Source organism: Rhinolophus hipposideros (assembly GCF_964194185.1).
Source record: "Rhinolophus hipposideros genome assembly, chromosome: 14".
Lineage (NCBI taxonomy): Eukaryota > Metazoa > Chordata > Mammalia > Chiroptera > Rhinolophidae > Rhinolophus > Rhinolophus hipposideros.
In genome coordinates this window covers 8,033,280-8,046,004 of record NC_138060.1, presented here as the reverse complement: position 1 = coordinate 8,046,004, position 12,725 = coordinate 8,033,280, and the positions used below count along the sequence as shown (strand labels likewise).

The 12,725-nt window shown below is 38.4% G+C and overlaps 1 protein-coding gene across 3 annotated transcripts in view; it reads left to right on the top strand.

The window, feature by feature from the left end:
* SLC25A26 (solute carrier family 25 member 26) overlaps nucleotides 1–12,725 on the top strand; it is a 156,863-nt gene that overhangs the window by 116,315 nt on the left and 27,823 nt on the right. For all 3 annotated transcript variants that reach the window (XM_081073241.1, XM_081073240.1, XM_081073239.1), the window contains one exon: nucleotides 8,653–8,697. In XM_081073241.1, the coding sequence (XP_080929367.1) occupies nucleotides 8,653–8,697 (45 nt within the window). The remainder of the gene's footprint in view (nucleotides 1–8,652; nucleotides 8,698–12,725) is intronic.

Here is a 12,725-nt window from a genome sequence, read left to right as displayed (position 1 = left end):
TACGTATATGCCATATTTTGTGTATCCTTTCATCCATCAGTGAATACTTGGGATACATCCACCTTTTGGCTATTGTAAATACTGCTACTATGAACATGAATGTACAAATATCTCTCTGAGATCTTACTTTCAATTCTTTAGTGTATATACCCAGAAGTAGAATTGCTGATCATATGATAGTTCTATTTTAATTTTTGAGGAACCTTCATACTGTTTTCCAAGTAGCTGCACCAATGTGCATTCCCACAAATAGAGCATAAGGGTTCCAATTTTTTTCACATCCTTCTCCATACTTGTTATTTTCTGGGGGGAGGGGGGGGTTTGATAGTAATTTCCTAATGAGTGATATCTCATTGTGGTTTTGGTTTGTATTTCCCTAATGATTAGTAATGTTGAGTATCTTCTCATATGCTTGCTGACTATTTGTATATCTTTTTTGGAAAAATGTCTATTTAAATTCTTTGCCCATTTAAAACATTGGGTTGTTTATTTTTTTTTGTTGAGTTGTAGGAGTTCTTTATATATTCTGAACATTAACCCCTTATGTAAGATATTTAATTTGAAGTTTATTTTCTCCCATTTGTCTGTTTGTGGTGTCCTTTAAGACATAGAAGTTTGAAATTTTGATGTAGTCCCGTTTGTCTAATTTTGCTTTTGTTGCATGTGGATTGGTGTGAGATCCAAGACATCAGTGCCAAACCCAATGTCATGAATATTTTCCTCTAAGAGTTTTATTGTTTTAGGTGTTACATTTAAATATTTAATGCATTTTGAGTTAATTTTTGCATAAGGTGTAATTTTTGCATAAGGGTCCACCTTCATTCGTTTGCATGTGAATATCCAGTTTGCCTAGCACCCGTTGTCTTTTCCCCAGTGAGTGGTTTTGGCATTCTTGTCAAAGATCATTTGATCGTATCTGCAAGGGTTTATTTCCAGGCAATCTGTTCTGTTCTATTCCATTGGTCTGTATGCCTGTGTCGATGTGACTACCACACTGTTTTGCTTACTATAGCTTTGTAGTAAGTGTTAATACTCTCAATGCTCCTGCCTTTGAGATCTAATAGGTTTGCTTCAGAATCACACTGCTCACACTCCTTTTCTGTATTAGATTTTCATATTCTTATGTCCATCGTGCACTTTCGTTGGAAAGATGCTTTAGGAATTTTAGTATGTTTTGGAAATGTGAGGAGTAATTCACTTTCAATTTTTCCAACTTTTAAGTCAATTTTCTTTATTAGGTTCGCATTCTTTTCTCTGTGCAGAGCACATAAATGGGTTATAGTTGTTAAATTTAAAAAACACTAGATATTTATTGTTAGAATTTTTTTCTTGGTATGTCATGTGCTAGCAGACCAGCTTTGTAAAGGTCTCACTTTTGAAATTTAATAACAGGTCACTTTGAGGTCACAGGCTTTCAGGTCTGCACCTTTATTTGTCCTTGGTTACTGCTAGGATTGAATGGGAAAAGGCACAGAGTATTTAAAAGGACAAATGGCTTTGTTATTGTGTGATACTAGAAAGAAAATACTAAATCAAGCACAGAAAATTGGACACTGTCACACAACAAAGAGGAACTACCCTGTGGTTCACTTACAGGATCCCTTGGAAATTGGGCCCGTCCTTGGACCCACCCTGATCTCCACGCTATTATTTTTCAAGCCACTTCTGATTGGAGGGCTTAGCAAACAGTTTCAGTGATTCTATTGTGTTTTGGTTTTATTGCTAGAGAATTTGGGGGTTGTTTCTGAAAGTATGATAGCTTTCACAGCTTTTTACATGTACTTTCTTGTTCCTTAGACTTCCTCGATCACGTGTAGTGGTACTATGTTCATTCCAGCTTACAATCAAGTCTTATTTTTTTAAAAAAATGCATTAGTTTTCTAATTTGATCTTTCCATTGACAAACAGAATTTTAGAGTTAAATGATATCTCAGAAGTCTTATCTTCATATCCCCTCAGTTGCATTATAAATCACATGATTTGTTAAGGGACTTATAAGGTTATAGACATTTATTGGCTTCAGGGATGATTCTAGCCCGATACTTGGGGATAGGAAAAGCATGCTCATAATGTAATTTTATACATTCTTTATTTTTTAAATAATGCCCTGCACTTCCTTCCCCTGTTTACCACACCCATTTTATCTACTTCATGTGGAATCCTCAGATGCACTCTTGTATAGAATTACTACTATGTTTATTGCTAGAGGAATCCATGTTAAATTTTAGCAGGTTTTTTTCCCTCTACATCTGCTCTTTGATGGTAGCTGGGTTTACTGCCGCTCACTTATTAGTGCCCTGGGTCTTAACAACTTTATTCAAACAAAACCATCTTAAATGGAGGCATTAAAAAGGTCACAACAGTGAGCCATTTTGTAACTTTTGGTGCAATAAAATGGGTATGTTGTGTTTTGGAATATAAGACCTCTGAGTGCAGCTATTCATTTTCTTCATCTATAAAACATTTTAGAATAACAGCTTACATCTGTTTGGGGTTTAAAATTCCACATTTTGAAGAAACATCACTGTTATGTAATTCCAAACCAGACATGGGGAGGGAGCTAGCTTTCTGACAGGCCATGTTGGGGACTGTAGAACTTGGGAGAAGTATTTGTTTTAACTGTGGAGCCATATTTGCTGGCAGTACTTTTTCACATGTGGGGAACACATTTTCATTATTGTTTCTTCATATAAAAAATGACAAGACGCATTCAATAAGACTTTGACGTGAAGAATATTTGAAAAATTTTCACACATTCAGAGGGATATTTAGAGGGATATTTTACTACCAGAAACCAAAAATAAATTTAATTATTTAAACATTTATAGCACATTTAATTACCTTAGACTGTCAGTTAGTCTTGTTTTAGAGAATAAAGTCGGGATTTACTATCAGCTAATTTTTTAAAAATAAATACCCAATGAGATAGTTTGGCCATTTCAAATGTGTGATTTTTAAATTAGTTCTTTAAATTAAAGGAACCATTTAACGAATAACTTTAAATAGAGTAAAATGGGTAAAATGTTCATCTATAGGATTCAAAAGCTAATATTTATTAACTACCAGAAAAGTGCACATAACATACAATGCAGTTTTATGGATTATTTTAATCAAGAAATGAAAAATGCTAGCATGGACAATAATAAGTTATAAGGCCTTTTTCATCTTATAAATGTGAAATATTTACATTCTTCTTAAAATGTGATGCATTTGGGAAGAACGATTATAAAGCAGAACATTAAAATCATCTGCCTGTTCATCTTCTTGGGCATTTTATGACATAGTGTATACTTTTAAAAATTTAGTAAAGCTTTTAGAAAACTATTATATGGTCAGTTTTTTGGGTTTTGATAATTAATTTAATTGGAAATTCAGCACGTTACTTTCAGAATGGACAGTGTCAGATCCTTTCATGGTTTGGTGACAAATTTACTAAACTGAATTTGATTCCTATTGTAGAACTTTGACATATGGGGTGGGATATTGCTTATGAAGGTGACAAACTTCTCTAAGATTCTAGTTTCTAGTTTGTGAGCTTAAACTAATCTATTGACATTGATTCCCCTCCTCCCCCCACTCACTGCCGTTTCCTGTCTGCATGGAAGACAGATTTTCTTTCTGTGGCCACTGTCCGGCCCAGGAGCATCATTTCTTCCAGCAGAGTAAGAGAAATGATGGTAGACTCTTAATTTCTGATTAAGTATAAATATTTTAGAAGTAATTTAATGCCCTTAATTCATGGGAAGGTTTAATGCCATTAATTTAATGCCATTAATTCCTTCAAAATTGTGGTCTCTAACAAACACACACACACACAAACACACACACTCAAATACCTATATTTTTTAAATATATATTTTTTATTTTTCAATCACAGTTGACATACAATGTTATGTTGGTTTTAGGTGTACAACATAATGATCAGACATCTACATAATTAATGAAGTAGCCACCCCAATAAATCTAGTACCCATGTGACACCATACATGGTTATTAAAATATTATTGACTATATTCCTTATGCTATACCCTACATCCCCATGACTGCTTTGTAACAACCAATTTGTACTTCTTAATCCCTTCCCCCTTTTCACCCACCCCAACTCCTGTAACATCTGGCAACCATCAAAGTATTTCTGTATTTATTAGTCTGTTGCTGTTATGTTTGTTAGTTTATCATGTTCTTTAGATTCCACATGTAAGTGAAATCATACGGTTTTTATCTTTCTCTGTCTGCCTTATTCCACTCAGCAAAATCCCATGTAGGTCCTTCCATGTTGTTGCAGATGGCAAGATTTCACTCTTTTTTATGGCCGAGTACTATTCCATTGTACATATGTACCACCCTTTCTTTATCCTTTCATCCATTCAGGGACACCCAGGCTGCCTCCATATCCTGGCCATTGTAAACAATGCTGCAATGAACATATGGATGCCCGTGTCCCTTTGAAGTAGTGTTTTGGGTTTCTTCAGATAAACGCCCAGAAGTGGGATAACTGGGTCCTTCTTTGTCTCGTTATAGCCTTTGTTATAAAGTCTATTTTGTCTGGTACAACTATTGCTACTCCGGATTTTTTTTATTTGTTTCCATTTTCATGAAATATTTTTTTTCCATCCCTTTACTTTTGGTCTATGTGTGTATTTTGATTAGAAGTGAGTTACTTCTAGGCAACATATGTAAGGGTCTTGTTTTCTTACCCATTCAGCACCCTTATGTCTTTTGATTAGAACATTTAATCCATTGAAAGTAATTGTTGATAGATGTGTAGTTATTGCCATTTTATTAATATTCATATTTTTGTGGGGTTTTTTCCTCCTTAAAGAAGTTCCTTTAACATTTCTTGTAATACTGGTTCGGTGGTTATGAACTCCTTTAGCTTTCTCTTGTCTGGGAAGCTCTTTATCTGAACTTAGATTTTAAATGACAGCCTTGCTGGGTAGAGTACCCTTGGTTGTGGATCCTCACTTTTCATAACCTTGAATATATCGTGCCAATCCCTCTGGCCTGCAAAGTTTCTGTTAACAAATCAGCTGACAGTCTAATGGGAGCTCCCTTGTAGGTAATTAACTGCTTTCTGTTGCTGCTTTTAAGATTCTCTCTTTGAGTTGAACCTCTGGCATTTTAATTATGATGTGTCTTGGTGTGGGCCTCTTTGGGTTCATCTTGTTTGGGACTCTCTGCACTTCTGTCGGGTAAGTTTTCATTCATTATTTCTTCAAACAGGTTCTCAGCCCCTTGCTTTCTCTCTTCTCCTTCTGGTACCCCTATGATGTGAATGTTGGTACTCTTGATGTTGTCCCAGAGGCTCCTTAAAATCTCCTCATTTGGGGGGATTATTTTTTTCCTTTTGCTGTTCTGAGTGGATGTTTTTTGCTACCTTATGTTTCAAATTGCTGATTCAAACCTCTGCTTTATCCAATCTATTGTTCATTCCATCTAATATACTCCACTTTTGTAGTCATAATTTCTAACTGGGTCTTTTTTATGTTTTCTATGTCCATTTTCATGTTCCCTATCTCTTTGTTGAAGTTCCCCCTGAGGTCACTGAGCAATCCTTGTAACCAGTGTTTTGAACTCTGCATCTGGTAGGTTGCTTATCTCCATTTTGTTTAGTTCTTTTTTGGAGATTTTTTCTGTTTTTTAATTTGGGACATGTTTCCTTGCCCTCCTATTTTGGCTGCTTGACTATGTTTGTTTCTGTGTATTAGGTAGGGCTGCCATATCTCCTGGTATTAGTAGAGTGGCCTTATGTAGTAGTAGGTGTCTGTAGGGCAGAGTGGCACAGTCTTCTGGTCACCTGAGCTGGGGGCTGCATGTGTGTCCCTTGTGGGGGTTGTGTGTGCCCTCTTGTAGTTGAAACTTGATATTGACACATCAGTGGGAGGGATTGACCCTCGGGCTGATTGGTTGTGAGCACTGGCTGTGACTGCAGTGGAGGAGCTGTGGTGCAGGGGCTGACCCTGTGGAGCAGGATTCTATTTAGTGGGACTCTCAGGCCTGCCCAGTCTGCCCTTTGTGTGTGTCATCTGCAGAGGCAGCCAGGTGGTGCACCAACTCAGTCTGAGGGTGGCCACGGGGTGTGTTGGCCCTGGGAACTCCTGGGAGGGGCTCTGTCACAGGCCACATTCAGCTAAAGCCTGTGCCCTGCCCGAGTCCACCTGGCATGAATCACCAAGTGATCCTATGCTGGGCTTAGAGGTACCTAGGAGAGGCTAAGTTGCGAACTGAGGCTAGCTGCCGCCAATTCCGGGTTTAGGGCTGTTTAGCAAGAGGTATGGGGCATGCTGAGGCCAGAAGCTGCTTGTTTGGAGTTTGTGAACCTTTGAGAGGTGTTAGGAAAGTTTGTGGCATGAGCTAAGTCAGTCTGTGTGGAAAAGCCACTGGAAGCGTATTTGATGTGCCTAAAAGTTGGGTGGGGCAGGATCTCTGGGAATCACCAGGGCCAGGCAAACAGTGTTAGCCACGTTGATGGAGACTCAGAAATGATGTCTGCCTGTCTATAATGATGTCTATACGCTTGGAGGGAGGTAGGCTCAACAAAGGAACAATGGCCTCTGCCAGCACTTCTGTCTGGGAGAAAGCTGCCCTTCCAGGCTTTGCTCTGAAGCCAGACTACTTGGTTCCTCCCCTTACGTTCCTGGTGCCTTTTGAGCGGCTACCCCAGCTCTGGAGTTCAGAGTGAGTGAGTGTGTCAGAGAGTAAGTCCATGCATGGGCCCTTTAAGAGAAACGCCTGGGACTCCAGCCACACTCCGTCTCACTCAGCCACAATCTCTGCTATTTTTCACAATCAGAAGTTGTGGAGTTTTCCCTTCTTGGTACTGGAACCCTGGGCTGAGGAGCCTGGTGTGGGTCTGGGACCTCTTGCTCCTCAGGGGGACCTCTGTAGCCAAGATAGCCTTCTGATTTTTAACTGCCACCCATGGGTGTGGGGACCAGCCCATTCTGTGTCACCACCACTCCTACCAGTCTCGATGTGACTTCTGTATAAGACTTCTGCTCAGCTAGAAGTCAGACTAGTTGTAATTTTAGTGTGGTCGTGAGAGGAGGCAAGCACAGCACTTACCTACTCCCCACATACCCATGTTGTCAATGTTCACAGTCCACGTTTACTTTTCACTTGGAAATGAGCTGGATACAGAATAACAATCCTGGAGCCATGGGCTGCTTGTGAGCAGCAGCAACCCTAGCACAAGCCCGTTGGCTGGTGTGTAGGGTCCACTGGAGTTAAGGTGTTTTTACTTTAGGAAATATGGAGGTGGCTTCTATTTTAGAATTTTAGAAAGTTCAATTAAAAACAAGTAGATTATGCTAGGTGAATTTACTATATGCAGATAAATTTACTTAGTTGTATTTTAGGTAGAGTACTAGTCAGGGCTCTGGAGTCAGATTGTCTGGACTTCTTAATTCCTAACTGTGTGCCTTTAGGCAAGTTATACAGCTTCTCCGAATCTTCCTCTCATCTGTAAAATGGGGATGGTAATAATAGCTTACCGTCTTTTAGGGTTGTGAGGATTTAGTGAAATAAAACCTACGAAATTTCTTATTAGTTCAGTGTCCGACACATGAAAAGTGTTTGGTAATTCTACCTGTTATTGTCATACAACTAATTGTTAATACTTGTTATGTAAGTGTGTTGATTATCTCCACCACTCATACTTCGTTACTACACGTTAATCTTCTCTCCTACGTACTGCTCTCATATATATCTCAGGCTTTCAGGCCCTGTTCTACTTCTCCTCTGTTTCGGGCCCTCCACCCTTCCAACAGTGATAAGCTGCTCTTTCCTTGAGGGGTACAGACTTCCAACATCAGTGTTCTGTTCCTCTAGTCTTGTTCTCAGCTTCCTCCTGCCAGTGGCTCTGTCTGTCTCCTCTCTTCCCCACCTCCTCACTCCATCCCCCTGCTTTGCCCTCTCTACCCTTTCCTCACTCATCTCCCCCTTGTCTCTCTCCTGTCCTTTCTTTCTTCCTTTCTTCCACACTCTTCTCTCTCTCCAACTTCTTTTTCCTCTTTCTATCTCCCCTTCATCTACCTCCCCTTTTCCTTATCCTCTTCTCTCTTGCCCTCTCTTTCTTTCTGCCCCTCTTTCCTTCTCTTTTTCACCTCTCCTCTTTGCCTCTCTGCCCTTTCTCATTTCTTTCCCTTCTCCTTTTCTCTCTCCCCTTTCTGGTCCTTTCCCTCTCTCCACCCACTCCCAACTCTTTCTCTCTCACCTCTCTCTTCCCCTCCATCTCTCTTCTCATCCCATTTCCCTTTTGATCCTTAACACTTGTCATGCCAAGGAGTAGACAGCTCTAGCTCTTAAGCAGAGAAATGTCAAGTCTTTAAAGTCTTTATTACTTGTGATGGGAAATATTTATTTTGTCATTTCAGAAGCACTCCATATTGTGGAGTGCTCTTTCCATTTCAAAAGGATGTCACAGCATCATTTTATGTGACTTGGGCTCAAGTAGAACTCTAAACGCAGTTACAGTTAACTTGTTTTCTAAAATCTCTATATACTAAACCTATAAATTTGTTTAATGTTAGCTTTATTATATAAAGTTAAAATGAAATAATGTTTCTAAATAATAATTATGGGTTCATATAGTAATGCTAGGCAAAGTCTAATTTTTTCTGCCTAATTTATTCAATTTTTTTCTCTCTTCAGATTCCTTTCTCGTTGGTCCAGTTTCCCCTGTGGGAGTCCTTAAAAGTAAGTTTTCCAATCTTCATATAAAATTTCTAATTATCATAAATAACCAATAATTTCAGTGTGGAATGGTAGAATATAATATTAACTAACTGTTTAAAAACTCAAAATTATTAAGAGTTGAAAATGTTTTGTGTGTGTGATTTGCATGCCAATTCAGTCTTCTAAACTTGTTCAGGTGTCTGTGGCACTGAGAAATAAGCATATGGGTGCAACTGAAATCCTCAGATGTTAAGGAAAAACTGTTTTTCTTTCTTCTGTATTTGCCGCTCTTTTTCCACCCAATTGAATTTATTTCGCTTTATTCTGTCTCTGTCTTTCTGCCTCTTCCTACCCCCACCCCCGTGTGTGTGTATGTGTGTGTGTGTGCGTGTGTGTAGAAGTTAAGGAATAACAATGAGGGTAAGTGGAAAATGAAAGAAAGCAAGGCCCTGAATATTTGTAGGCCTAGGCCAGACCTTCCGCCCCACACCTACTGGTGGGCAGGAAGGAGCTGCAAGGGAGCGTGCTGCTCTACCCGCCTGCCAGCTCCTTCCATCTTTGCTGCTTACCCTTCTAGGCCTACGAGCCCCCAGTGAGAAGGCACAGAGTGTGGTGAATTATGAGTAAGCCTCAGCAGGTCACTCATGTTTAAAAACAAACAAATGAATTTTTAAAAAAACCTGTGTTCAGATATGCAGAGATGTATTTGTTTTTTTATCTTCTGATGCGATGATTTTAAAAATTGTGGGTCATGATATGAATTGTATGGGTGTTTGTCAACAATTTAAAGATGAGTAAAAAAGCAAATTATTAATAGAGAACATCTATGTAGTAAGGATAAGTCTTATTTTGCAAAACTTTAGTGTTGTATGCTCTTGTACACACACATCTCTGTACTAGGTTACAATGTAAAATTATTTCTCACTGGATAACGATCAAAAGAATTTGAAAGCCTTTGTTCAAGTGAAATGGTTTATAAATGACCAAAGTATAAAATGGCAAAGTATCTGGGTAGGCATTTGGTAATACAAAAAGTAAAGGAATTATTCCCATAGGCATGTGGAATTGGTAATCATAGAGTACTCGTGCAGAATGTCTTTTGAAGAATAACAAAAATTATTTGGACTCAAAATTCTTTTGACATTCTATACTGAGGACAATAAAATGACAAAACATTACTCATAAAAACTCTGGACTATTAACTGTTGAGAAATACGTCTTATAATTTATCAGATTTTAAGGAGTAATACAGTTTATTTAATGTAGTTAACCAGGATCATTCATGGTTGTTGTTTTGTTTGTTTTTGTTTTTACCATTTTCTCTGTGGTGCGTGGTGAGAATGGATTTCTCCGGCAGGGATTCCGGGCATGATGTAACAGCTAACCAATGAGAAGGTCACAGTCCTTGAGCATAACAGCTCTCCTCTTTTGTGTGCGACAAAAGGACAGTGGAGCCAACAGCTGTCCTCAAACAAGACTCACTTTATTAGTGTCTCAATAAGCGGCATTCACGCAGCTCCTGCACACTTTCTCACGTCCATGCCCTATCTATGCATAGCAATGTTTTGAGGCCCAAAAAGGGGAAAGTCTGGGGTTTCTTTTCAGTATCAAGGACATTTGTAGTATTCTAGCTAGTTAAGAAATATCTAGACTTTTTCAGAGTAATCATAGATAAAATGTTAAGCTTTAACGATTTTCTTTGAGCAAATGTTAAAATATATATAGTACACACACACACATTTAAGTCAGGGTTATTGAGGAATAACTTCCATTCAGGAAAATTCACCCTTTATAAGTGTACATTTTTATGTTTATGACTGCCACCATAACCAAAATATAGAATATTTGTAGTATTCTCTTTTCCAGAATATCACATAAATAGAACCACACACTAGTTAGTATTTTGTGCCTGGCTTGTTTCACTTAATATGATTCTGTTGACATTCACTTTGTTGCATATACCAGAAGTCTCTTCCTTTTTGTCACTAAGTAGCGTGTCATTGTATGGATGTCCTGCAACTTGTTTATCCATTTACTAGTTAATACACATTTGCTTCCTGTTTTTGATGATTGTGAATACAGCTGCATAAATATTTGCATAAAGGTATTTGTGTGGACTGTATATTTTTGTTCCTCTTGGGTAAGTACCTAGGATTGGGGTTGCTGGGTCATAGGGAAAGTGTAAGTCTAATTTTGTAAGAAACCGTGAAAGTGTATTCCAAAGTGGCTGTGCCATTTGCAACAATGTGTGAGAGTTCCAGTTGCTTTGCATGTCATTACTTGTTATTATTAGATTCTAATATAAATTTTAGCCATTCTAATAGTTGTGTACTTGTATCTCATTGTGGTTTTAATTTGTAGTTCTCTCATGGCTAAATAATGTTGAACATCTTTTCATATAATAGTTTTTTGTTTAAAAAAAGATGTCCAAATGTGAAATCATACTGCCTTTTAGAAGTATACAATTTTTGGCATTTCTTTTATTTTTGTGTTTATTAATTTCCTATTTAAATTTGCTTTTGCCACTACAGAGAGATTGTATTATATGGAAGAGTATCTCTGTTATGTTCATGTGGAAATTCAACTCAGGAAAATTTTCTCAGCAAGGACGTTAGGCAGATTGTGTGCACGTTGTGCTATGATGAGTGGGAATCGGGAGGTGGGGACGGCCACTTTCATCCTAGCCTTACTCTGCCTAAAATCAAAGGTATCCCCTTTCTTCTAAAATCACTCTGCTGTTGTCTCCCTGATTTCTGGTAATCATAGGATTAGGTTGGTACAGAAGTAATTGTGGTTTTTGCAATTATTATTATAATTTTTTTAATTTATTGGGGTGACATTTGTTAGTAAAATTACATAGATGTCAGGTGTACAATTCTGTGTTACATCATCTATAAATCCCATTGTGTGTTCACCACCCAGAGTCAGTTCTCCTTCCATCACCATATATTTGATCCCCCTTACACTCATCTCCGGTTTTTGCAATTATTTTTAACTTTTAAACCACAATTACGTTTGCACCTATCTAATGGTATTCCCCTGATTCCTTGAAGTCTCAAACCCCAAATTACAATCTTATTCTCTTCTTTGTCCTTCTCCATGTCATGTCATTCACCAAGTTGGTTGACTGTAACTGTGGAGCCTGTGGCCTCCTTTTTATCAGATTCTTATTAACTTACTATCTCTGGACTAAGTTAACAGTTCCTCTATCTTCTCATCGGTTCTACAGCTTGAATTTGTGTGACCTTTCTTAAACATCTCTTTGAAGTTCTCAAAAATGTATAACTTTCTAAAACTAACCTGACATTGTTAGTGCGGAGGGATGTCTACACTGTGTTCTTACTGGTTTTCCCAGCTCCCCTCCACTTACGTATTTTTTTGCAAAATCATTTCCCCCAGCCAAAATAGGTTCTTTACTGCCGCTGTTCTTTGGCTCCTTTCTGAAATGTGCCTGCGCGGGTCCAAATACTATGCGTCTTTGAAAGCCAATTCAGTTGTTGTTTTTTGCTCCTCTTTCTTTTGCTTGAAGTCTTTTAATCCAGGCGCTGAGGATTTCCCTTATTACCTAGCATTTGGCTATATTGCTAATTTTGATTTAATCATTCCCTATATTATGTTTAAAACATCGCAGAACTAAGCAATTAAGCCTGGGCGTATTTGAACAAGGCCTCATCCCCTTACATTTATAGCTAAGTGACACATGTGGTTGGGGTGCATGTGCTGCCTGCCCGCTCTGAGCTGCACATTGTTCCGTGTCTCAGCACTGCGGAGCCAAGTGGGGCATAGTTAATGCCCCTGGGAACTTAGAGCCTATCAGAGAGGTACACACCCACAGGTGATGTCATGGTAAAGTGCCTGTAACTGAAGACTCTTCAGGTAATGTGGGAGCCAGTCCCCCTGCCTCCCCAAATCATGTCACTGCATTCTCTCGTTTCTTATATAGAGAGAGGGTGCCAAAAAAATGTATAAACATTTTAAGAAAGGAAAAGACTGTATTGAAATTGTGATACTCAATATGTACCGATAACAAAAGATGAATACATCATGTT